The following is a 27,320-nucleotide window of genomic DNA, read 5'->3' on the forward strand; positions in this document are numbered from 1 at the left end:
CAACGATTTGGAAAAAGGGTACAAACTAATTTCCATCTGAACTAGATCAATAATCAGGAAATTAGTGCTGGCTCCACTGCCTACGGACTGCTAAGTAAAGAACATCCTGTAGTCCATTCTCTACGAGTGTACATTGAATATAACATAAGATCTTAAGTGGCACTATCATCATCTGGGGACTTTGCCAAATTTGCAAAGACCCCCAATGGTGACTTCACGTCTGGGGATCCGGTGGCCAGAGGGGCAAGCAAAGGTGAAATTTACTTAACTGAATCTATCCCTCACAGGAACCACCATCTTCCTCATTCTGCTCCTCTTCAGTGCTAGTAGCTGACGTCATTGCTGTACTCTCATGGAGACAGAGGAACACATTAGTGTTAGAATCTTTCTATTCCTAATACTAAAGTGTTGCTTTAACTACTCATTGAATATATCAAACCTACAACTGCATTGCAGTAATTAGTTCAAAACAGCCAGTTTCAACAAATACTTCAATTCTGTTATTTTCACAACTTGATTATTTTGTTCTTACTATTGTAATTTAGTTTTCAAGTCACCGTAGATCACTGTTTAGTAAACAGATCCCTTCGTTTATAAAGTAAATTCCTGTGCTTTTTGCTAATGTGGACATAATTACACCACCATGAGTATGTTTGGTATAAATAAATAATCTTTCAACAGCGGTTTGCTTATGTGAAATTCTCTCCTCAGATCACAACTCTATCAGGAAATGAGTTCCTTCTCCAGTCAGATGAAGACTTTGCTGTTCTGGACTGGTTTCGCACAATCAAAAACACGATTGACAGCTTGGTATGTATCCGTTTATAGCAAACACTTGCTTTCTTTCCTCCAGTATAATGCGCATGTTTAGATTCTGGGCAGTTAAATGACAGATATGCAGACAAAGGTAAACAATTGAAGAAATCAATAATTAAATAATCACATCTTGATTATTTGGAGTTTTACAGTCATTTGTTATATTTTCTTTTTGAGAAAATTAAGTACTGTAGGTAATCCCAAAATTTTCGTTTGATTTTTATTTGGGCAATGGAACATTTAACCTATGACATGCCAAATATAAGTTCACTGAAACTGATGGTCTGACATTGTATCTAAACTGATCTGCACATTAGAAACTAAAATGTTTTGCTTCTGTATGATTCTATGTGGTGATAAGAGGATGCTCCCAATTTTTTTGAGAATGTGTATATTTTTTTACTTATTGGATCAATTGAAAGCTCTCCTACAAATGCAAGCCAAGAACAAAATCTGGTTTATTTTTAACATGGACATCCACACTTGACTCTCCGCAACATTCTGACTTATTTCAAAGGTTAGAATAATGACTACAGTGCATGTTTTTGAGTACGTTGTCCCCTTAAAGTGATCTTTAAACCAGCACCATTATTAGGAAATGCATGTTTTGGATGTGTACTCAATTCAATTTGTTTTACTCTGGATACTGTGGATGAGAATTTTCAAGATTGAAACTTTTGCCAACCTGCTCCCAAACAGATGTCTTTAGAATAGTAGTTGCAAAAAACAGATAAGTCGTACTTGGACTTTCTGACCCCAAAGCACCCCTTTCCCAACACATTTTTCCTCTTCTTTTCCCCCTTATTTCTACCAAACTCTATCTGAAGTATTGGCTTGTGTTTGCATAAATCAAAATGTAAATAACAAATCTAACTTTCATTATAATATATGCAAAGCTAAATTTCCTAAAAACAATTACCGTATTTATCGGCGTATAACACGCACTTTTTCTCCCTGAAAATAGGGGGGAAATCGTGGGTGCGTGTTATACGCCGATATCCTATAATTACTTACCGGTCTTGAAGCGTGGGCCGGTGTTCAGTGCGCACCGCGGTACTGGAACTTCAATTTCAGGTTCCGATTTCCGGCGGGACTGAAAGGAAGTGTGAAGCCGGCCCACGCTTCAAGACAGGTAAGTAATTATGGGACAAGGGAAAGTGCACTAGGGGACACTATGGGAGGAGGTGGAGAATACTATGGGAGGGGGGGGAGAATACTATGGGAGGGGGGGAGAATACTATGGGAGGGGGGAGAATACTATGGGGGGGAGATTAGAATACTATGGGAGGGGGGGAGAATACTATGGGAGGGGGGAGAATACTATGGGAGGGGGGAGAATACTATGGAAAGGGGGGGAGAATACTATGGAAAGGGGGGGACACTATGGGATGAGGGGGGGAACACTATGGGATGGGGGAACACTATGGGAGGGGGTGGAGAATACTATGGGAGGGGGAGAATACTATGGAAAGGGGGGGACACTATGGGATGGGGGGGATACTATGGGAGGGGGGGTAATTTCCTGGAATTTCCTTCTTAAAATGAGGTGCGTGTTATACGCCGGTGCCTGTTATACGCCGATAAATACGGTATGTCAATCTACCAAAATTATTTGATGGTACAAAAGTCAGAGTCTATCTTTGACTTTATTTATTTTTTATTAGTGGATTAAAGGCACCTGTGGTATTATAAGTATTTGTTTTAATGTATCATAATTAGTGTTTGATGCAAAGAATGTTTGGTAGATAAATGAAGCAAGTTTAGTTTAGTAGAAAAACTTTTATTTACATACTTGCAGCAGATCCCAAATATCCTTAGATTTAAGTTTAGATTTATTTTCATATTCTTACTATTATTTTATCATTGGTAATGTATTTTGTATGTTAGGCCGGTGTAGGTTATGTTGTATAGGAAGGAATGGGGAAGTAGGCAAGGGCACTGAGTCCTATTAATATATATTTACATGTTTGTCCACTTGGCTATTCGACCTTAAAAGATTACTCCAACCCATTTTTTAAAATCTGTGAATAATGCCCTATTGTCATTTTTCTTTACGGTCCCCCCCTAAAAGAACACTTGCTATGTGTTTTAAAAGAATTTCACCTGGGGCGGGGCCGGCGGCCATGCTAGCAGGTTGCAAGTCACAAGGGCTCCTGAGGAATTCAGCAAATATTGGGCAAATACCCACTCAATTCAGCCTGAAACACCCTGGAAATACGTGGAACAAGATCCTGGAGTGTCCTGGTGCAGCTAGAGCCCCTGATATCAGGTGGTTCTGAGTCCCGGTGAGATGCCCTGGGGCTCGGGGACTGAGGCCTACCCGGCAGGGTAGTGGAGCAGACGGTCGCTGCCTCGCTTTCTGCCCCGGCTAAAGAGAACCACAACACGGCTGGAGCCCTCCTGGCCCCGTTCATCACCCCCTTTGGACCGGTGGGGGTTATCCCGGTCCCCACCAGGCAAGCAAACACCCTTAAGGTGCTCTGGAGTGACTTGACGCCGACCACCAATGATTACCACGCGGCCCAAACAAAATGGCAGAAAGTGATGCAACTGCCCCACAGGCCGCGGGAAGTGGGCCGCGCAGGCCGCACCGAAGCAGACCTAACACACCACGCAGCCAAATTCATGAACACCCCAGGACGGCAAATGTGGTAAAGAGAGGAAGAAAGCAGCCTACAACTATTCACGTGGCAAGCTCAATACATGCCCCAATTGAGAATGCCTTACCTCAGCCCCCTACCACCAAGACCATAGACCATCACTAGGGGTAGGCCCGGAAAAGTTATCCGCTTATGACAGCTCAAATACACCGCCACCCGCATCTGGACAATGAGGTCTGTGCAGCACAACAACCATACTCACCCCACGACCGGGTAATGCGACCACATCAACCCCCAGACACTGTGCCCTGTAGAGAGCCGTCGGGACCCAGTGGACTTTGGGTGACCTGCGGAGTGTATCCCCATGTCCAAGAAGAGGATGCCTATTGCCAACATTCACAACGCAAGGAACGATGGCTGTACCAACTCCTCACAACGGAAGACACGAAAGGCACAAACCGCAGACAGCCTCACCAATGGACACTCTGACGGCATTCACCGCTACACGGACATATATGTTGGTAATGTCACACTCAAACTGGCAAAACATAGCGGTCTTTAACACCCTGACTTCCGCAGCAGATTACCCAAAGTGCCGAGATCTGCCTGGTGGCACTTTTACTTTAATTTACTCTATGTTACCTTATTTGAATAAACACCATAGCTAAGCTATTTGTTTTATAAAAACATCTGTACACATGTCTGATTTTCATATAATTTTACTAACTACACACCCAACTTCAAACCCTAAGCAACCCGCTAGTATAAGGCTCCAGATTATGCGATGGCCCCTCGTAACATAAGCAACAGGATTCACGAGTTTAAAACGTATAAAGTCTAGAATGTGCAACAAGTTAAACGTGTAGTGTTAAGCATGAGCAACGAGCATAAACACATAATGACTAGTATGTATAATGAGTTTCCATGTATAATGTTTAGCCTTTACAGCGAGTGTAAACATATACTATTTAGTAAGTGCTATATAAAATTGTTCTTGCAACACAAAAAAAAAAAAGAAGTTCACCTTATCTTAATCCAGTGCCAGACAAAGCTCCCAGCACTGCTCATCATTGGAGTCACGTGGAGGTCTAGTTAAAGACTTCTCATAGAGAATCCTTTGATTAGACCATTTAACCAGCTCAGATAATATGGAAGCACTCTTAGCCAACTAGGGGAGGACAACAAAGTGAGGTAGAGAGGTAAAGAAAAAAAGTAGAGGGCAGAGAAAACAAAATATATTGGATGGGAGGTGAGAGGGTTACAATTTCAGAGTGAGTGGGAAGATTTTTCCATCTGTCAGCAGTGTAGTGTGCAGTGCGCACTGATGACAGATGTAAAATATGATAAAATTGACATGAGGTAGCCTAGAATAGAGTTCTCGGCTGCCACCTCACTTGTGCTGAGGGTGTAACTAGCCCCCAGCACACAATACGATATAATATATTCATGTAAGTTTGTAGTGTTTAAGATTCTCTAGTCTACAGTACAAATCCAAGCACTCAATGCAATAAGTGAATAAATTTTAATATTAACTTGCCAAATACCTTTTTTGGTGCTTTGGTTACTTGTCCTTGCCAACAAATATGCGGTTGTGTTAGAATATCTTAATTTTGGCAATACAATTTTAAAAGTCCTTATATTACCTTAATATCATGCTTTACATTCTTAAGCAGCAATTGTTTTGTGAGAATTTAAAATAGAAACACGTGTATAATAATGTAAATTTATTACCAATTGTTCCAATTGTCTCAATTACAACATGTTTAATCTTGCATCTTAGTATTCCAAAAAAAAACTGTTTTAGCATTTTCCATTGTTTCACGCTAGTCACATGGAAAATAAATAGCAAGTCCCTTACCACTGCAGCAAGAATGAGAAATAAACACATGGTAAATGTAGTCATTTATTTGAAAATACTCTATGACTTCTTTTCATGTGCTTTTTCCTGCACGAAAATCTAATCTTGGTTTTTATCGCAGTGTACTTATTATTGTTGCTGTACAGTTCAACACTGTCTGTGCAGTTAATATAGAATTAAATTGGGTATTCTGTGTTGAAATCCACTTCTCTTCTTTAATGCTTATGATGTACTATAATAAAATCTTGCAGTTACGAAACTAGACTATATAACTGGCCTTTGCTAGACTAGCCAAAAGCATAACTAGGCTAAAACTTAGCTGTGCTCAAGACACTCCCACATAAAAAAATGTAACCCTACAAATTCCTTTAACTCTACATTGATCAGCCACAATATTAAGGCAACATCTTAAACTCTTTGTTATGGTCCTCAAACCATTCCTGAAATTTTTTCGCAGTGTGGCAGGGTGCATTATCCTTCTGAAAGAGGCCACTGCCTTCAGAGAACACCATTGCCATGAAGGCGTGTACGTGGTCTGTATCAATCTCTCAGTAGTTGGTATATCTCAAAGTAACATCCACATGAATGCCAGGACCCAAGGTTTCCCAGCAGAACATTGCCCATAGCATAACACTGCCTCCTCTGGCCTACCTTCTTCCCATAGTGCATCCTGCTGCCATCTCTTCCACAGGTAAATTATGCTATCCACCTGATCTAAAAGAAAACATGAGTTATTAGACTAAGAAATCTTCTTTCATTGCTCCATGGTCTAGTTCTGGTGCTCATATTACCATGAAAGGTGCGTTTGGTGGTGGACAGGGGTCATCATGGGCTCTATGACTGGACTGCTGCTTTGCAGCCACCCTACGCAGGAAACTGTGATGCACATGTTTTCAGCAATTTGATCTACAGTAGCTCTTCTGTGTGATCAACTCAGGTGGGCTTGCACGTGCTCCCCACATGCATCAATGAGCCTTGGATGCCCATGACACCGGTTTACCAGTTATCCTTCCTTGCCCCACTTTTGGTAAGTACTAACCACTGCACAATGGGAACACACCACACAAGACTTGCCATTTTTAAAGATGCTGCGACCCAATTGACTAGCCATCACTATGTGGCTATTTGGTTATTCACTTCACCTGTCAGTGGTTTTAATGCAGTGGCTGATCAATGTATGTGTAATACAGTTGGCAGTCCTTGTGGAGTAATTTTTACCCATATGGCTGATGTCCTCTGCTCATTAATGATGTATAATAAAACTGCTTCATTCAATCCATTATGAAGTAGAAGACAGAGAGAGACAACAGACATGGAAAGATATTCTTACTATGTCAGAGTTATTCACTGATGTGATGATTCAAAGTAAATTCGAAGTGAATTTCAAATTTAAGGCCAAAGTAGCCAAACTGGAAGCATACATGAAAATGTTTCCATTTTAGGTATTTTAGCCTTCAAAGTGGATCTATCACTGTTTGGGGACTTTCGAACACACTGCATTAAGATCTATGGAGGATCCCATGAGTCCAAGGAATCTTCTGTAGAACAAGCTTAATTTCCCTGCTTCCAGCACTGTTTATGGCTGGGGGAAATGACAAACATCACGGCGGTGTTTACGCCAATGTCAAGCTTTGGCTGGCAGAGAAAATACTGAGACAAAGTAGTCTCTATTTTAACACTGAAATTCCAAAAATATCAATCTGAGCATTTTATAAAGATTCTATCTGTGCTGCTTTATTTCGAAATCCACTTTGAATTTCCTTTGGATTCTCACTATAGTGAAAAATAGTGTGCGTCTACCTGTCTGTCACCTTCTTCTAATGCAAGCTGCTTGGCTCACCCAGTGCTGTCAGGGGTTGAACTGTGTATGTAAGTATACTGAAAATGAAGTATTTTTTGTAGAAAGGGTGTAGCATAGGGAAAAAAAACATTTATGGTGCATAGTTTAAAAAAATAAAAAAATAAAAATACTTTTAATATGCTAAAATGCAGCACATCAATTAAACATTCTTGCAAAAAAAAATTGTATATTTTTTAATGCATATAATTAATTATTGCACAAAATCTACATTTACCAATATTTGTGCAAACATTTCCTAAGCACTAAAATTATACCCTTCTTAATCTGATCAACTGACCTCATTAAGGACAAATTTACTATCTAAAGGTTCTTATATTGTTGTATTGTGATTTAGGAATTTGTTTTAAAAATCTCATACTTTAGGGCTATACTAGTTCAAGTGCTGATCCTAAGTATTATTCTATATATGCCCATGAAAATAGAACTTGTTATATGAAACAATTTTCAAAGATTGCTAAATAAGCCAATTTATTACTTGAAGGTAGAAAATGAATGATTTGAAAAATAATAATAATTGGGGATTTCAAAAAGTTCCACTTTACATATCTGAAATACTGAATTACTCAATACCTGTTCACAATCTGCCTCCATCACAAAGATCATGAAATGTGGTCATCTCTACAGGTTCCAACATTTCACAAAACATATAGTCCTCGTCACTTTTTTTTCATCACTTGATCTCAGTATCACAATTACTCTTGTTATTTTCCTATTGTGTATAAAATGAAGTGTAAATCTGTATTTCAGGGATCAGAACAACGATTTTCAGCACTGGGCATTAATATTCCAAAATGTTCAAGCACAGAATTATTACACGTTGGACCTGAAGTGAAAGACCAGAAGAGTGAACAAAGGAAGTCAATGCGTACGTATTCGGTATATCAATACATTTTAGGCACAATATCTCAACTAAATGATAGTATGAATTTGAGATCATGTAAATAAATAGCTAAACATCTGAAGGCAAATGGAAAGTAAATGAATGTCATAGGGGCTGGACTACTAACCTCATTCATCTCCTCAAATATGTCCTGTCCAGAAGACATGAAGAGAAACTTGAGAGAATGTGTGAAAGTGACACAATTAGCAACATTATTTAATTACTTATAATGATGATTGTTCCTCTTTTAGAACATTGCCCCATGCTACCTTTTTATTATGACTGTAATTATAGTTAGAATGTTAATCAGGCTACTTTAAGTTTAAAAAATAAAATATACCCATCTGTATGGAAGCTCATGACCTCATGTGTACATGCAGATTACTAGATATACTACAAGAATGAACAGACATATATTACGAGATGCATTAGCCTCATGTGTGCATCATTAGCTATGAATTGGGTGCACACCGATAACATGCATTTCTAAGTAGCGGTGCTGTCTAAAAGACCAAAATATACAAGATACAAAATACAGATTAGAGAACAGAGAACAGAGCAAACACACACAAAAAAAATATACAATTTTACATTTTACATTTTACAAGGCTACTTAATGTCGCCTATCTTAGCAAACAAATATGGGGATTCGGATAAATGTTTTCATGCAGGGGATATATGGCTAGGGCTGTATGGACAGAAATAAAATTGATTTAATAAAAAAATGGCAGAGAATTAAGCAAAGAAACCACAGGGGTATCATATATACACAAACACTGCTTCATTAAACTAAAGTTGTTTTGGTGACTACAGTGTCCCTTTAAATACAATTTTTTATGAAAAATAATGAAGGAAGCAAATATGACAAATGTCATGGGTTTTACGGAACCATAACTACGATGATGTCTACATGTGGATGAGCCTGCCCATTATGCAGTGTAAAGGGTCTACTTGGCCACAGATGAGTGACAGGATGTTACACCCACCAAAGCAATCAAGGCCTCAGAGACTGCCGCTTACAGAATATGGTTGCAAACATAGATAGCTGAGAAATGTTATAACCTGATTTGATGAAGTCAAAAAAGGAATAAGAATAACAAGGACAAATAAACAAATACACCCACTTGCGGATATACAGAACATTTACTATGACTAGGACAAAGGTATGCTGAAATGAACAAATCATTTTTTTCTGAAAAATGTCCTGCTGAGAACTGCTGTCAATCTTGTAATTTGAGAGTCTGGAAAGTATTGAACCATCTGGCTGTGTACTTGTTGAGAGGGCATTCCAAACACCATGCACATTTCAGCTCTCTGTAGTGGTTAGGGTGGTTGGAGTGCCCTGGAGCCTCCTCATGTAAGCAGTTAAGTAGGTGAGAGTCAATACTTCTATGAGAGCCAGTATTGGCTCAACAGAGCAGAAGAGGAGATACATGGAGCAGCACTCGGCAGACCCGGCCAGAAAATCAAACCATTAGCTAATGAAGAAACATAGAATGTGACGGCAGATAAGAACCGTTTCTGGCCTTATCTTATAGCTAGGAAAGCCTATCCCACGCATGCTTAAACTCATTTACAGTGTTAACCTCTACCACTTCAGCTGGAAGGCTATTCCATGCATCCACTACCCTCTCAGTAAATTAATACTTCCTGATATTATGTTTAATAATAAAATGATTTGCCTCTCTAATGATTTGACTACTTACACTGGGGGGTCACAAGGTCGCTCCTGCCACCATAGTCACTACAGCTTGCTATAGCAGTTAGAGGGCTTGGAGAGCTCCTGTTTCTCCAACCTCATCTACAATCACAGGGCAATTAGTCTACACAATACATTTAACAATAAATGTACATATTATTATTAACACAAGCATTTTTTTTTTAAAGCACATAAATGTTCACAGAAAAAAAGATAATTTTCTTGACAAATTTCATAAAAATCAAAGTTTAAGTTTGAAGTTAAATTGTTTGTGCTCATTTTGGGTTTACAAGTAATGTAGTATACCAATTTTATTACAAATGTAGCTTAAAAATATTACATTGTATTATGTGTAAAAATAGAGATGTTATTATTATTATTATTTTATTTATTTTTTGATTTGTTTCTTTTACTATCAAACCAATTTTCCTAGCCAGTACCACAACGTAACTGAGCCAAAAATGACTTTTAAAAATTTGGCATTTAAATGCGAATGAAATATTGTTAGCTGTTAACAGGTGGTCCTTTCATTGTCCAGTTTTCCTACACAAAAATAAAAAAAAAATAAGATACTTCTAAATACGAATTTACAGCATCACAGATTTTATACAACCTACACACGTAGCAATCGCTGAACACATGCCTGTTTTATTTTTTTATATGAAATAATAAGCTAATTAATAGTTTTGTTTGTTTTAACCCTTAATAGATAAAGGGCAATCAAGCTTTCCTCTTTGTCCATTTTGTTTGTTATTTTACATTTAAAAACTTATTTTTTTCTTTATTTATTGAGTACATGTATTGTTGCTATTAATAATATCTTCTTGTTAACATTTAGCTTTATAGTTACAGGATGTCTTTACTCGATGTATAGCGGACTTTGCAAAACAAAATTATACTATTGTTTATAGACTTTTTTCTCATTAAATGAAATATCAGGATTTGTATTAATTGTGAATTTAAAAAGTAGTGTTTCATTTATGATGCTAATCTGTATATTTCTATCTTTGGGTCCTTAACAGTTTTGAAAAATAATCTGTTGAATAGGTCATACACATACTAATTCATAAGGATGGTTAAAAAATGCAAAACCCATTGCAGATTATCTAGAGAAATCATAAAAAAATGCAATATTACCAAAAAAAATGCTAACTCTTTTTTGAAACAATAACTAGGAATATTGCTAGTTATTTTATAGTTAAGTTATTTTTTATTATGGAACATGGAAAAATTTAGAAATATTTATTATTTGTATTATTTAAACAAGCTCCATGTGCTAACAAAAGAAAACATTGACTAAATCACACAAGTGGTGTCAAGACCCACTCAGAGAGATATCAAAAGAAAATTATCAAACACTATATAGACTCTATTTCTAGGCTACATTGATCTGTTCATGGGTGGGCTAATCTAACTGAGTATATTTACTAAAAAATATGTCAGATTTATTGATTGAAAATAATCGGGCCATATTTGTATTTTTATTGTTTTAACTGATATGCTATTGTGCAGATATTGGCAATAAAAAATAAAAATAAAAAATAAAAAAAATTTTTAAATTGGATTATTATTTTTTTAACCGCACTGTATTGGTGGATAATAATCACACCAAATAGTCTGAAAGGTGTTCAAGATCTCTGTGCTAACCTGCCCTTATCACTCAGCAAATCGTCACCATCCACGTTAGATGAAATTGACACTGATAGTGTGAAGTGCTAATTCCACAGTAACAATGCATCAGGAAACCCAACCAGTTGATTTCAGATTATTCTTAAAAAGATCGATATCAGACAAAGGTACAATGCCAGTGAACTCTTGATAGCATAGCTATTATAGGAAGCCATAGTTGTTATGTTTTTTTCATATTGCTCCCTTTTAAATATCCTATCATAAATTACTTTTATATACTAATATATCACACCTCACCTTGTTCCAATTGATTTCTATTTAAAGAAATCTCCAGACCCTTAGAGCACTTTAGTTTGATGAAAATCTCTATGTGTGAAGAGTAGTGTCCTCTTTTTTCATCTTGTCAAAAGTGCGGATATCAATAGAAATTGACACTTTTATAAATGACGCTGGTTACACCCCCTTGGCTTTCAAGCAGACAACTGGTCATGTTACTTCCTGGTTTGATTAGTTCATTTGAGCTAAACTCCAGTGGCAGCAAGTGCTTAGAACACCTGCCTTGCAAAGACTTCTCATTGAGCTGTGTCGGGAAGACTGTGATTGGACAGTCACAGAAAGCCTGGGTGGGATCAGCAGGCAGCAGGCAGGATAACTATATTTTTTGCAAACTGTTATATAATAGAAAATACCAAAAACAGAGTGCACTATCAACTGCAATAAGTACAGTATTTCCAAGTATACAATCTGGAATAGATCCCTCTCAAGTGGAGCTATTCAAACCCAGAGCCAGGGGGGATAGGGCTCTGGTACATGTGAGTTCTTTCCCAGACACACTCCTGTATCTCTATTTTGGTGTTATCAGATAGTGTTATCACTATATGTTTTTATTATCTATTCCAGATTGTATACTTGGAAGTACTGTATTTCTGGCAGTTAATAGCGCGCTCCGTTTTTGGTACTATTTTCTATTGTGTGTCACGTAGTGTCACTTTGGGGTAGTGCAGCTGTACTGTATATATTTTATTATTCTCAAGCGCTTCTGCATTTTTTGTTTTTAGATATACCCCAATTTAAAAAAAAATGCATAATGAAATGTATGCTTGTTGTCATTTGGGATATAATTTCCTAACAATGATGTTTATTTAGTTTGTATTTGGGCAGTGGATTGTCCCTTTATAGAAGGAAAAGTGTTACCATCACGTATTTTTTTACCTTGACCCCACACATGGGTGTGTCTTGCTTTATGAGCTACTATCCTTTTGAATTAGATCACATCCTAGTTTTTACCGTACCATGGAAGTAGCTAATTTTTATGATTCTATATATGTTTGAAGAGTGCTTTACAACACCGTGAAGCAAACAAATAAAGCAATATTCAAAATAAGATGTTTATCTCTCTTTTCATTGATTCCAACAGCCCACAGGATGAGAGAACAATAATAGTCGTGTATGAATCATGACATCATGAATCATGACAGTACAAATGTTTATAGAAAATAAGGTCAACGATGTGGGGATTTTTCTGCATTGCATATTTTTGTGCATAGCTAATGGCACACAGAACCCATCTAAGTGTCGGCTACTATAGATAATGTTGTGCCTTTAAGGGTTAGAAAATGGAGAAAAAAATATTATTTTCTAATTCATGTTTATTCATATTCAGAATTACAAATCTGTATTGTTGATAATGTCTGGGGCTCTTTCAAAGAAATAAAGTATTATTAAACAATATTGAATAAAGATTAATATTTTGACTTAACTTTATATGATTTATTCAATTAAAAATACCAATATACATAATATTTTTTCAGTAAAATCAGATATTGTCAACCACTGAAATGTATTATGGGTTTTGGCTCATTTTTCAAAATATTGCAAGAGCCAAGGAGTATTGGCTGTGACAACCCAATATGTTGCACTATACAGATTGGCAAAATGTATTTGTTACTTATTTTGTGTCATTTCTTTTTCTGTTAATTAAAAAAAAACCTGATTATACTATGAATACAGAGATAACATAGGAATCCTCTGATGACTTCAACTCTCTTTCTCTATCTGTGTGTATGTATATATATGTATATATATATATATATATATATATATATATATATATATATATATATATATTATTAAAAGCTAACCCTGTCTGTTTTATATAAAATAATGGATCCCTACCATCACAAGTGCCTCTTTATAGATCTATATTATCAGACCCTATTTCTACTTCTGCCCTGCAATATGCCAGAGTGGGATTGTGGCAGCGAGCTCTAATTTTCTCTACCCTGTCTGTGAAGCTAAAATTATGTTGCCGGATGCAGTGTGAGCCAATAAAAGGCAGGATATAACACATCTTTCCTCTCCACACACACAGTATACCAGAGGGGACCTTAGTATGCAGTGATCTCCCTTTACTCCCTCAATATGCCTGCAAAATCAGGGAGGCCACGGTCACATACTTCTAGCATGAGTTTGTTTTAGGGAAAATATAAAGCAAAATCCAGGGATTCAACAGTAGGATGCAAAGTACAATTTATTTCATCAGTGATCACAACAGAATAAGAAATGTTTGGCCCAATGGCCTCAAACAAAATACGATGTTTTGGCCCAATGGCCTTAATCATGTGCATGAGTAAGGGCATTGGGTCGAAACATCATATTTTGTTGTGTTCATTTTCTAAATAAATTGCACCTTACATTCTACCTGTTGAACCTGTGGGTTTTGCTTTATGTTCTACCTATTGAGATGTTGTGAGCCTCTACAATGGAGTACCAGGAGGTGCATTGATTCACACAACTTTTTCCCAAGAGTGCCACACCATTTCAACTTCTTGTTTGAAGGACACTCTGTCATAGGTGGCAATTGCCTCTGTCACTGCTCTATTCATGATCTACCCTTAGGTCTCTGAGATTGACTGGTAGCTCATGACTGATAATTAGCCACCCCAGACATCAAAGAGAATTTTGCTCCCTGGTGCTGGAGGTCCCTAAGGCAGATACTTCTGCTGCTTTATAGTAACAACACCCCTCGTCAGAAGATGCTTAATGCCTCTATTTTTGGCCAGATTTTACAAATATTTAATTGGCAATTTCAAGGAGGATAAGGTGCCTGTTTGGTTCCATGAATACAACAATTATGCCTTGTTTCCACTGAGCGGTATGGTTTGGGTCGGTACGGGTCGGAAGGGTTAGAATGGTCCAGCCTATTGAGGTGAGTGTTTCCACTGCAAGTCGGACCGTCAGGGGGCATGCAGGGTTTAGACCAAATGCCTAACGTGTCATTTGTCGTGAGCATTGATGTTTTCCAATCAATGGATTGTATAGTGTGAGGCCAGTAGCTCAGCCCTAACCATACCATACCATTTTCTATGAACCTATAACTGAAGGGGACCCAGGAATGGCATGGATTGGTTCAGTTGTATGGGCCACTTTCATAATGGAAACACTCAAAAAAGCGTACCAGACTATACCGACCGGAACCATACTGCTCAGTGGAAACGGGGGCAATAGTTCAGTATACTCCAATGGTCTCAACAGTTACCAGACCTTAATTCACTAGAGCAACATTGGGATGCAGTGGGACAGGCAATTTGCAGCATAAATATGTTCCCAACAGATTGGTAGGAACCAAGAAGTATATTTAAATAACAGGTGCTGAAATTTAATTGTTTTCCAGCGTGGTAATTTTGTAATAAATGTTACCAGCTTGGTCATTATACTCTCTGTTTAGCAAAGAGACCCCACAATACAATATATATATATATATATGAAACATTTTTATTAGTGCAATTGGCAGTTTTTTCTCAATGTGCAAGCTTTGACAGGTAGATTTAAGCTTCTGAGGCTGAGTGATAGAGTGAGTGACTTTAAAACCAACCAAACAACCTATCATTCAGTCTATGCCCTTTTCTTGGTTCTGTCTACTTTCAAGTTTCGAACGACATTATTTTGTCTTCGAACAAGGCAATTTGTAAATGTGTTCCTTGTGAATAGTTGTGGAATAAACAGACAAAGGAATAAAACAGCAGAATATCTATAACGGGGTGTCCAAAAGGTAGATCCTCAAATGTTGCAGAACTAAAACTCCCATGATGCTTTGTATGCTTTTAGAATACCTTTAGAATGACAATGCATCAAGGAAGCTGTAGATTTAAAACATCTGTGCACCAATATTTTGCCCCCCCCCCCCCCACCCCGATTTCATATGTTCCCCAGTTTATAACAGTAATAGAGTAAAAAGGCATTCAGGTCCAAAATAGTTGGTGTTTGAATACTTGGTTTCTAACCCTAATTGCCCAATAATACGGAAGAGAAACTCTCATGGATACCTCTTCCACCCACAATGCATTATGTCTATTTAAGCACCGAACAGAGTGGATCTTGCATTTGAAAGCATGTATTGTATTTGTCATGCATAGATCTAAATAGTGTGTAAATTTCTTATTAGACTTCAAGATTTGGAATTTATCAGAATTTGGGTGAACGTTCAAACTCCTAAACTGAAATGTTGACAAATTACAAACTAAATGATACACGCAATGGCCGAGCATGTTCGTTTTAATGTGTGATTCTGAATTCAGTCCAAAAACTAATTGATTGATGGGGAAAAGGATGACAGAGGGCTAGGGGACCATCAATAAATGTTGATTTTATTCACAAATCAAGTGAAAAGTGACCAATAGAGAGAAAAAAAGGAGGAGCAGTAAAAATATGTACTTGTATATTTAATAAATATATAATATATAAATATAGATATTTTTTTACATTGTTTTTCCTCTATTTCCTGATTTGTCAACGAAACAGTGGAAGGATGTTCCTATCAGTATATTACAAAATATATACACAATATATATATAATATGTTTTTCAGTACATTGCTTACCCCATTTATGGGCCCTTTTGTTTTATGTGAATCGTTTTCCAAATCAGTTTTTCATCACTGAAATTCTGCTGAGCTGAACTGACCCCCCCCCAAAAAAAATGGGTCAGACAAAATGAACTATCTCACCGTTCACAAGTTTAATCCTTGTCACCTAAACTAAGATTGTGTAACTGAGATGGTCAATGAATGTGTTACCATGGTGAATATGTGTAAATGATTTCTATTAAGATCAGTATATAAACAAATAAATCATACCTGTATATAAATAGTGGATGGTCATGAAGCATGTATACACTACATATTACTGATATAACAGCATGCTCAAAGTAAAACACATTTTCTAATAACATAACAGTTATTTAAGTGATAATCTGGACAAGAAAATGTCTTGAATCTGTCGAGAAGGAGCCCGAGTTAGGATGGTTTGGTATATGAAAATACTGTTCTCGGTACTAGGTTTTAAAAAATCTTACTTTTTATACAAGATGACAGATCTATCAAATGCACCCCTGGCAGGTCCTAATGTTTTCTAAGCTAATAATATCACATAATGTAGGTTCAGCATATTTTTGAATAAGGACTGACAGGAAGCTAGACACTTAGTCTTTCGAGGCTCTGTTCGGTGGGAAAGTACTTGACATTGGTTTTCTGTGGGGTGGTGACTTTGAACTATAAATAATAATCTGCAGTACAATTTAAAAACTTGTTTTAACTCTAAATGTTCCAACATTGATATTAAATATCATAAAGTGACTCAAACTGCCAATTTCGTAGGAATGCAATGATGGTAACTCAATAAAAAGGTAGACAGGCTTAGGAAGAATACTAGGTATGCATTTTTATTACATTGGTAGAGAATAGAAAATATTTAATGCAGAAGTCAAATTGATAGAGGTATCTAATTTCTTTTATTTCCATGGGCTTTTATTTTGCTAGCAGATGTTAAATTTAGTGCAGTCATATCACAGCTGTGTGGCATCAAAGCTCAGTCTGGGTTTGAGTATGCAAATCGACAAATGAATATACTCGTAGCTTCCGCTATTCTCCAATCCAGCACACTAATATATATTGTATGTGCCGTATGTAAAGAAGCTCATATTATTAAGATAATGCAGCCAAGTAAGTAATGTAGGCGTATTCTCTACGTCTCGTGCACAAAGGAGGCTAAAATTTTACTTCCCAATTTCGTTTACTAAACAAAGCTTCGATGCTCATGCAGAACGCTTGCACATAGAACTTCCATTCTGTTCTTTCAAACACACTTCAAAACACAGCTGTGTGAGCCCACAGACCATTCTGAGCATTGGCATGCAAATCAGCATAATGCATGAAATATTCCACTATCTTTCTTAAAAACCTCTTAGGCACGATTGTTACAGATTTTGTTTATAATCCCATCATATCGAACCATTTTTACAGCAGAGTCAGGAACGCAGCAATAGTCTTAGTCGTCATTTCACTCAAAGTCATTATTCTAAAAATCATGTTGTTATTGATTTTGTCTTTGGCTGAGTGTAGCGTAAGCAATACGTATGAATATACTATCATATTATTATATAATTGTTTAATACTTTCAGTTTGAATGAATGTTGCACAATCGCTTTGCAGTTAATGGGTAGATTTGATATAGCTGTACTTATTCAGGATTATCACTGGTCAGCTTGCGATCATCATTCTAAAAAGTCATTCACTGAGATTGATAGACGTTTTAGATCACAACATATGAATAGCTGTGGGTTGGGTGCACATGGTTAAAGTTAAAAGTCGAAAGTATTGGTGGAACATTCCTTAGTAACTCTCCTATTGCATGACCATGACCATTAGCACGATATTTCCCTTCTTTACATTCAGCTGTTTTTTTTGGTTTTTTTTAAAGAACATCAATATATAATATCTAAACATTTAGACATCTTTTATATCATCAGTGATGCAATTCTAGTAATTTTATATCAGTCTAGAAGTCTACATATGATCTACGTAAAGTTGCTCCTTCTTGGGCAATCTTCTCCCTAGCAGTCAACCTCCTCCCTCTTGGACCAGGTAGAAAGACCATTTGAGCAGGGTCCTCAATACCTTCTTCTTTTTTCTTAGTATTTGTTATAGTCTGCTTCTTATGTGCTGTTATATCCTCACATTACTATAGTAAAGCTCTGTGGAATAAGCTGGCATATTATACATGCCACTAATAATAATTAATAATACTTTTCTGTGTAAGGCATTATCTCATAATCTCCTTCTGCATGGTTATTGCCATAAACTGATACAATCTGCCCTGTCTTTGTCTATATTCTCAATTTACAGTAGACACTCTTGATGCTTATGAAGGTACATCTTAGTATGATCTATTATACCAACTTTATGAATTTTTCCTCTTTCTGGTTATTCTCTTCATTTATTTTCTGTATGTACTTTCACTAGAAAAGCGATATATAACATTAAAGGTACACTAGGTACCTCTATGGCGAAGATGATCTATCTTGATCATCACAATGATCTTGATGATCCCATAGGAATGCATAGGGAGGCTATTAAGCACGGTGCTCTGCTCTAATCAACATCTTTCCAAAGAGATGCATTGATTCAATACAATGTATCTCTATGGGGAGCATTTAGCATCTCCATGCAGAGCTTGGAGACAATGAATGTAAGAAGCACCTCTAGTGGCCTTCTGAGTGACTGCCACTAGTGCTGTTACCAGGCTGTTACTTTTTCTCTGAAAAGGCAGTGTTTACATTGAAAAAGCTGCAGGGACATGCTATAGACACCAAAACCACTACATTAAGCTGTTGTGGTTCTGGTGACTATAATGTCCCTTTAATGCAACGCATTGTTTCTCTTTTCTATATAATGTCTCCCACTAACGAAGGAAAGTTTACAATTTCACATAATATAACTATACTTCTTACTCTGATATCTGCCAGGTCAGTATTCAAGGACACCTGTGCTTTTTAATTCAACCACAAAGCAGTTTTAGAATTTAACATGTAATCCTAAGAATTTCCATCTTTTGATCAACCAGGAAAATAGTATTTGGTTCTTTTATGATATCTATCTGTTCCACCAACATTTGATTTTATATTCAAAGAATGGATTTTTAAGCAGGTTACCGTTTCAGTTGCGTAATCAACTTTTTTCTTTTTTTAAATCATGCTACAGTGCAGAAATCATTTGCACATCATTTAAGGACTGTTTGCTTTGAAAGACTCACCTCAGGTCCTTTCGTATAGCCCTTTTCCTCTAAAGATTGGTATTATTTGTTTTGTTCTCTTTGCGTTAAAAGTCCTGGGTAAAATAGATTGCAGTTGTTTGAAGATTAATAACATAAAATGCATATTTATTCAGTCGAGACTGAAAAAGCCCTTGTTAAGATGATCATATAGTTATCCCCTGGGCATGATATAATACAAAATGTCTATCTGAAAGTCTCCGAAGAATTGTTCAAAACAGCACTGAAAGGCATGAGTTCAAGGAACTGCTCACAAATGTGGTTTTTATAAACATTTATTCTTTGTTGTAAAGAAAGTAACCACATTTAAAGAATAAACAGCTATTGTTGATATAAATTGTCCTATAGTTTACTAGACATCTCACAAAAAGGTATCAAAAGCACAAAATAATTTCTTTCAACATATATTTGATAGGGATATTTATTCTCATTGATAATCAATATCATGCTGATAAAATGCTTATTGTTTAGGAATTATCAGATATAACATTAAAAAAAAGTCAAAAATAGCTATTCTTTCTACATACCTGCTTGAATAGTGCACGTGGATATTCAATAAACCAGAAATTGTCAGCAATTGCCCATGGAATGTTATTTTAACTATGTTGGACTAAAATAGCTAATCTAAAAAATAACTGTTCAATATTTTTGCTAATATTTTTTTACAATTTTTTTAAGTTCGCTGGCTAATCCCAACAATTTGATAAATACAAAAGAATACATATATATATATATATATATATATATATATATATATATATATATATATATAAAAAAAATCATATGATATATAATATATATCTTTCTAATAAATATATATGGTAAAAAATGTGTATTGTAGTAAAACTTTAAATATCTTTTTGGATTAACAGTATTTTGTTTGTAATGAGTAAAAGTTGATTAATCTCATCTACAGCATTAAGAAATGATTTAAACTTGACAAATGGAGCACCTTTTGAAAGTTCATATTTTTGCTAATTTCTTTACTATGAGAATGTTTAGTGGATTAGCTGTATTTGAAGGAAAATGTTCTCACTTGCAGGAATTCCCGTGGGATGGAAAAAGTGCTACATATCTCCTGTTTTTCCTTCTGAAAGTTAGATTGTATCCATTCCTGGTGACAAGGATCTCATTTCTTGGTTTACTGAAGCTATAAATGACTATTTAGGAATTTAAGGTTATAATGTTTGTTGTTGAAGTCACTCTGCATGGAGACATGATTCTAGACTCATTAATCAATGGGAAAATTAGTCTTGTTAGCAAATACTCCATTGTATGGTAGAAAGAATATCAATCCTAAAGGTGAGGATAAATGTGGGGGTGGCTACCTTTTTATTCTTTACATAGAAATGTGGTCCCTGTATTCCTATCTTATCTTACCAATCTGTTATTTGCTAAAACCACTGTCCTATCTCTATATAAATGTACATTAACTGAAGATGATAATTAGACAACTGCTTATGATAAAAACTTTAAAGTGGATACGTGAGAAAAGACAGGTATCTTACAAAAAAAAAACGTGAAAGAACACGTATGTTACCAGTTGCCTGTCAAATGCGATTTAAACCAGCAGTCCTCATTCAAAGAGCTGTAATGGCAGTGATAATAGTATTGCATGAGCCTATGGCTTGTTGCAAATTATACTGCGGAGTACAGAGATTTATATCCTGATGTTGCTACTTTACTCAAGATTGGTTTCCAAAGAAGATACAGCTTTTGTAGTAATCACACCATACTTTGAAACTAACCTACATTGAACATCTACCTAGAACCTAATTTATTGAAATTTAGAGAATAGTTTAAGATATTGGTCTGTTTAAAGGCTGACCAAAATATGACCATATATCAGAGAAAATGAAACTACAGTGCTGTTCATGGTAATAGAACACCATCCAACTTATTAGGGTGGTGCATTGGGTCTTACGATGAGGAGCTAAATGAGAGGATCCAAGTAGTCATGGTTATGCATCAACTATACAGGAGAAACAATGAAGCAATTAACATCTCATTAATATCAGTGCCAAACAGAAAACAGCTGTTTGACCAGATATGTTTTAAGTGCAACTATTGATCTAATTTTATTTTTTTTCCTCTTCCGACACCTTCCTGATACATTTATTTTTAGAGACATAGCTTCAAAGTTTACAGATCAACCCATTTCCTAAAGTCATAATTGTCAGTAAAAATAATTAACAAAAAAAAATCTATAAAAAGTCACTTTACTTAGAAATGGTAGAATATCAAATTTACCAAAAAAAAACATTGAAACACTGTTTTTGGTTGTAGTAACTTTTTCTTACATGGTTCCTGTATGTAAAAGAAAAAACAAAGAAAAAACAAAAAAGGAAAAGGTTACTGGAGATGACATGCCGAGGGCAAATGTTCCCTGCAGTCCTCCTCCAGTGATGTCACTTCTCCTGGCTTGAGATGGGTAGGGGTGAGGGATGTCCTGGAAACTTGACTGAGGGTCATGGATGGCACAGGAGGTCAATGTCACCGTTGGTCATCAGTTGCCAGCATTTTTGCATGGCTAATGGCATATAAGGTATATGCTTATTTTAGTTTCTGAAGGGTATTCGTTTTTAGAAAACAAATTATTATTTAGTTGTTGATCAACTAAAAACTGCTGACACTTGGAACCTACTAAACTAGTACTTAACATTATAATATATACTGCTCTAACTAATACATGTTAATGAATGAGCTAGAACATATTTAAATAATTATAAAAATATGATTTTCAGAAAATATTTACATGATTATCTAACAGTATTAAACAATAACCTATCATTAAAATAGCATTATTTATTCCAGCAAAAAAGAAAGCAAATGTCTATTACAAACATATGTACCAAACAGTTGTTTGGCAATATTATGTTTTACCCCCATGATGGCATACCATTTGCAAAAGAAGACAACCCAAGCTATGGCAAATGGGGTATGTTCAGTATTTTTAGTAGCCACTTCCTCACAAACACTGGCCAAAATTAGCGTTCATAATTTATTTGCATTTTTAACACACAAACAAATATAAATGCTAACTTTGGCCAGTGTTTGTGTACTCCATATTGAATACTCTTGGTTGTCTACTTTAAAAATATATGTACATTTGAGGTGTGATTCAGAGATTTATGACAGATAACAGTGTTACCATGTCCCTATTGATGCATTTAGAAAAATATATATTTTTAAACAGCAATGTCCTACTTGTACTTATAGCCATATAACTTGCAAAAAAGGCTAAGAACATGTTAACACTGGGTATTTGTAAACTCAGGACAAAAATTAGAAACTATTTAGCATGGGTGTTTTTTGGCGGTTGTAGATGTGTAACAGATTTTGGGAGTCATAGTTAGAAAAAGTATGTTTTACAATTTTTTTTATAGTAAATTATCTGATATGATGAAAATAATGGTATCTTAGAAAGACCATTTAATGGCGAGAAAAGCTGGATATAATATGTGTGGGTACAGTAAATGAGTAAGAGTAAAATTACAGCTAAACACTGCAGAAATGTAAAAACAGTCCTGGTCCTTAACGGTAAGAAAATTAAAAAAAGGTCACTAAGTGGTTAAATATGAGTGCGGCATTTTAGAATTCATGAATAAACTAACTTTGTTAGCATTTCCTTTTTGAATTCATATCTGTAGTTTTACTTTCAGTCAAGCCTACAGCCCTAATATCTTTTAATTAATACTTTTGGAATTTCTTATCCTACAAATAAATCATGATAAGTAAAATATGGGGAAAAAAAACACCTTTTTTTTTACACATTTTGTGATTAATTTTACATGAGATGTTTCTTTTGTAAATAAACCATCTCAAAAGAGGTGAATTAAAAACGCAATTTAGTCACCTGTTCGGGAATCAGTTGCAAAATGTTCCATTAGTAAGTACCCTTTAGTGCACTTAATTTACCGGCCAGATACACATTCTGGGCACAAGACTATCTTAATCGCTTTGAATATTAAACATTTCCGAATGCTTTGGGAGAGTGCAATCTGATATGTGAAAATGATGAATTAAACAAACGTTTATATATCTTTCTCTGTAGCAGTTACTAAATACATCTTCTTAGTGGATCTCTACAAAACACGTGCATGTCAAGCAAAAAGTTCTATTCATGCATCTTTAGATGATTGCTACTTATTCATCGATTTCCATAATGTGGTACAATTTAGTCACAATGAATACGTCCCTTGAATAAAACGACAAATAACAACAAGAGTACAGCACAGAAACAAATGTAAATTTTGTTACATATTATCTTTCAAGGACAATGTGTCACTGTACTCTCTAATTTATCTGGGGAAGAGCAAGCAGCATTCTTTTTTGTGCTGATATTTTAAGCATATTATACAACAGGTGAACACAAAGTTAGTTTTGTAATGGGAACACCTGCAATGATTCATAAAAGATCATTTGAATTTGTCTCAAAAATGAGGATAGCTGTTAGTGGAATTGGATTCACTTTGTGTATGCGTCGCACATCGTTGAGAAATGCCTCAATAAGAGATTTTATTTTGTGTTTTTGGAACGAGTTCATTTTTGGTGCGTTAGTTTGCCTGTTTATTTTTCTGTGATTTGAATTTAATTAATGACGATGGGAAGCAGCTGTGAGGAGGAAACTGTGGGCATTAGGTAGCTCTGCTGATTTGGAGAATTGGAATGTATTTAAAAATTGAGACACTACCTTTCATTGGAAATGAGACCATGAAATATATGTTATAAAATCACCTTATTAAATGTTAACTCTACATGTCCTACTATATTTTAGATGCCTAAGTTCAAAGTAAATTTAATATGCACTGTACATATCTATAATTGTTTCTAATTTTATGTAAACTGCACTCATTTATTTGAAATGATGGTCAAAATTATGTAATTTTATTTTCTTATATAAAGTCAGCAATAATATATCAACTAACATTGTCATGACACTATACCTTAGGTAAGCATTTTCTCCCACAGTTAATGTCTACACATATGTTATCATAGATTCTTCAACATATTCCTTAAATTTGAATGCCATGGATAACGTAAGTAGAGTATTTTAAATAAAGGTAACATAAATCCTTTTTAATTAAATAGAAAGAGAGAGTAGTACCTCTCAGATATTGATAAATATGTAATGAAATATAAAGAGAAAATACAATGGGAATATAGTGCTCTTATGCAAGTGGGGGGGGGGAGGACATGCACTTACAGTATGTAGAGCTTAAGTACTTTGCCATGCCTGTACATTACAAGCCCCTCCTGGGGTATATGGGATAGTCTTTAGTCTGATGGCAAATGCTCCAGGGAGTATGCAAAATAAGCACAGAATAAGCCGAAATCTAGTAAAGCATATTTGGTCAGTGAGGTAAAATAAATATGTAGAAATGCACTCACAATGTGTGGAGCCTGCAAACTGCTCCCAGAATATAGCGTAAAGTGGCACAATCACTTAAGAATCTTGTTACCTATCTGATGGTCTAGTGAAGTTACATGTAGATAAAAACAGAAAGAAAAACATAGTGCTCACTCTGATATGTAGGCAACTATTGGAGAGGTAAAATGGAAGCAAAATAGAAGTTTTACTTAATCCTCAAGGCCCAGGTGGCATGTTACCAACCAAAGCAATAGGTGTACAGACTCCAAAAGATATTCAGTATGGTCGATGGATGTTGTTTAAAATTCACTAATTTATTGAAAAGATTATATTATAAAAATAAGAACAAAAGTGAATGAAACAAATGAAATAGTAACACTGATGCATTTTGCCTAGAAACATAGTAACATAGAATGTGGTGGCAGATAAGAACCATTCGGCCCATCTAGTCTGCCCAATTTTCTAAATACTTTAGTTAGTCTCTGGCATTATCTTGTGTAGTCTACAACTCCTGGAGTACCAAATATTGCCTACTCCTGTTCTAGACCATGCGTTGTGGCAGGAATCCACTTAGAAAAAATGTAATGTAAAATGTATGACTTTTTTAACCTCTGCTATTTTGTTCTGTATGTTCTATCTAGATCTCAAATCTCTAAAACTAACCATTTGGTTACAGGAAACATAGAAACATAGAATGTGATGGCAGATAAGAACCATTCAGCCCATCTAGTCTGCCCAATTTTCCAAATACTTTCATTAGTCCCTGACCTTGTCTTATAGCTAGAATAGCCTCATGCCTATCCCACGCATGCTTAAACTCCTTCACTGTGTTAACCTATACCACTTCAGCTGGAAGGCTATTCCATGTATCCACTACCCTCTCAGTAAAGTAATACTTCCTGATATTGTTTTTAAACCTTTGCCTCTCTAATTTAAGACTATACCCTCTTGTTGTGGTAGTTGTTCTTCTTTTACCTAGGCTTTCTCAAAGTGTTACATATACCTGGACATACACAGTATATATACAGTATATTTAGGGAGCACAATTTCAAATTTAACGCTCACATGATATCATAATCAATTATAGTAACTAACAGTAATACATATATAAACAATATGTTGACATCAGTACACAAAAGATAGGGGAGAACTAGACTTAAAAACAGATGAAAGTGTAGAAACAATGTTTTTTTTTAAAATTCAAGATGGCGCCATAGTTGCGACCACGTGATAACTGTGTAGCACTTGTTAAAAAGCAATTTGGGAATTTAATACACATCCGAGGGAATGAGGTAGGTAAAATTTAACCATAATGAGGGTTCTTAGGTAAAATAGGATTAATAAAAGAGTAAAATGTAAATCCATCACAATGGCACCAATGCCAGGAGCCACAGTAGGGCCTATTAAAAATTAATTAATTAATTAATTAATTAATTAAAATATGAGAGACAATGAAGTGGAGGGAATTAAAAACAAGGGCTGAGGAATAATGGATCGCCTGAAACAGTGTGACAGGCAAGAATCGAACATAATTACACCCTAGTCACACAAATTTATGTAAACTGAATGGCAAGGGGGGGAAAAGGGAAAGTAAATGCTAAAACAACATATAGGAAGGGAAGTGCACAGATATCAGTCAAAACAAGCCAACATTGATATTATGGAATATAAATACAATAAGTAAAAGGGAGATTCGACATGAAAAGAATAAAAGACATGCCGTGTATAAAAAGAGACACAAAAAAGAAAAAGGAAAAGGGTCGCGCTAATTAACAGAAATATTGTAGCATGCAGCAAAAACACCTCAGTGTACAGTCACTTTGTAGCACTTACATATACAAGAAAATAGAAGGAAAGGTAATTGCGCAATTTTACCCAGATTTTGTAGATAATATCTAGGCCCTGTGAATACAGAAAACCAACATAGGGTAATACATTTTGATACTAAGTAATGTAAGTGAGAGACTTAGAAAAACTCACAATCTTTAGAGCATTTCTGAGTTTGCTCTAAACTATGAAGGCAGGATACATCAATCAGATGTGCAGGTATCTGTACTTGGTCCCCTCAGGAGGTGTTTGCAGTCCTCTGTAGAATAAATCAGGAACCAGGTAACCAGATGAAATTAAAGTAAAATACTTTTATTGAAAATAAAAGGATAGTGAAATACTAAGTAGCACAACGCGTTTCGACCCAATGCAATGGGTCTTCCTCAGGTGCATATATAGTTACAACTGCATCAGTGGGCATTTATATATGGCAAACAATTTAACAAGCAATTACAGGTGTGTGACAATAATCCCTCCTTATTCTCCTTATATGGAGTGTTTCCGGTTTGTTTCTGCCTCCTCCAATATGTCCGTTGTTGTCTTTCATTGCTGTATATTCGTCTTGACCTTTTCAACATGGTCGTGCGTACTGGCTAATTCTGATACGTCATTTCCGTTTTTTCATCATTGCCGTAAATCGTCATTTCCGGTTTCGTCATTTAGGCGCCATTTTCG

The 27,320-nt window shown here is 35.7% G+C and overlaps 1 protein-coding gene across 1 annotated transcript in view; it reads left to right on the forward strand.

The window, feature by feature from the left end:
* The window catches only part of ARHGAP15 (Rho GTPase activating protein 15), a 473,358-nt gene that overhangs the window by 239,870 nt on the left and 206,168 nt on the right, over positions 1–27,320 (forward strand). The window contains exons 8-9 of the mRNA XM_063429376.1: positions 712–810; positions 7,883–8,000. Of these exons, the coding sequence (XP_063285446.1) occupies positions 712–810; positions 7,883–8,000 (217 nt within the window). The remainder of the gene's footprint in view (positions 1–711; positions 811–7,882; positions 8,001–27,320) is intronic.

This window comes from Pelobates fuscus, chromosome 8 (assembly GCF_036172605.1).
Source record: "Pelobates fuscus isolate aPelFus1 chromosome 8, aPelFus1.pri, whole genome shotgun sequence".
NCBI lineage: Eukaryota > Metazoa > Chordata > Amphibia > Anura > Pelobatidae > Pelobates > Pelobates fuscus.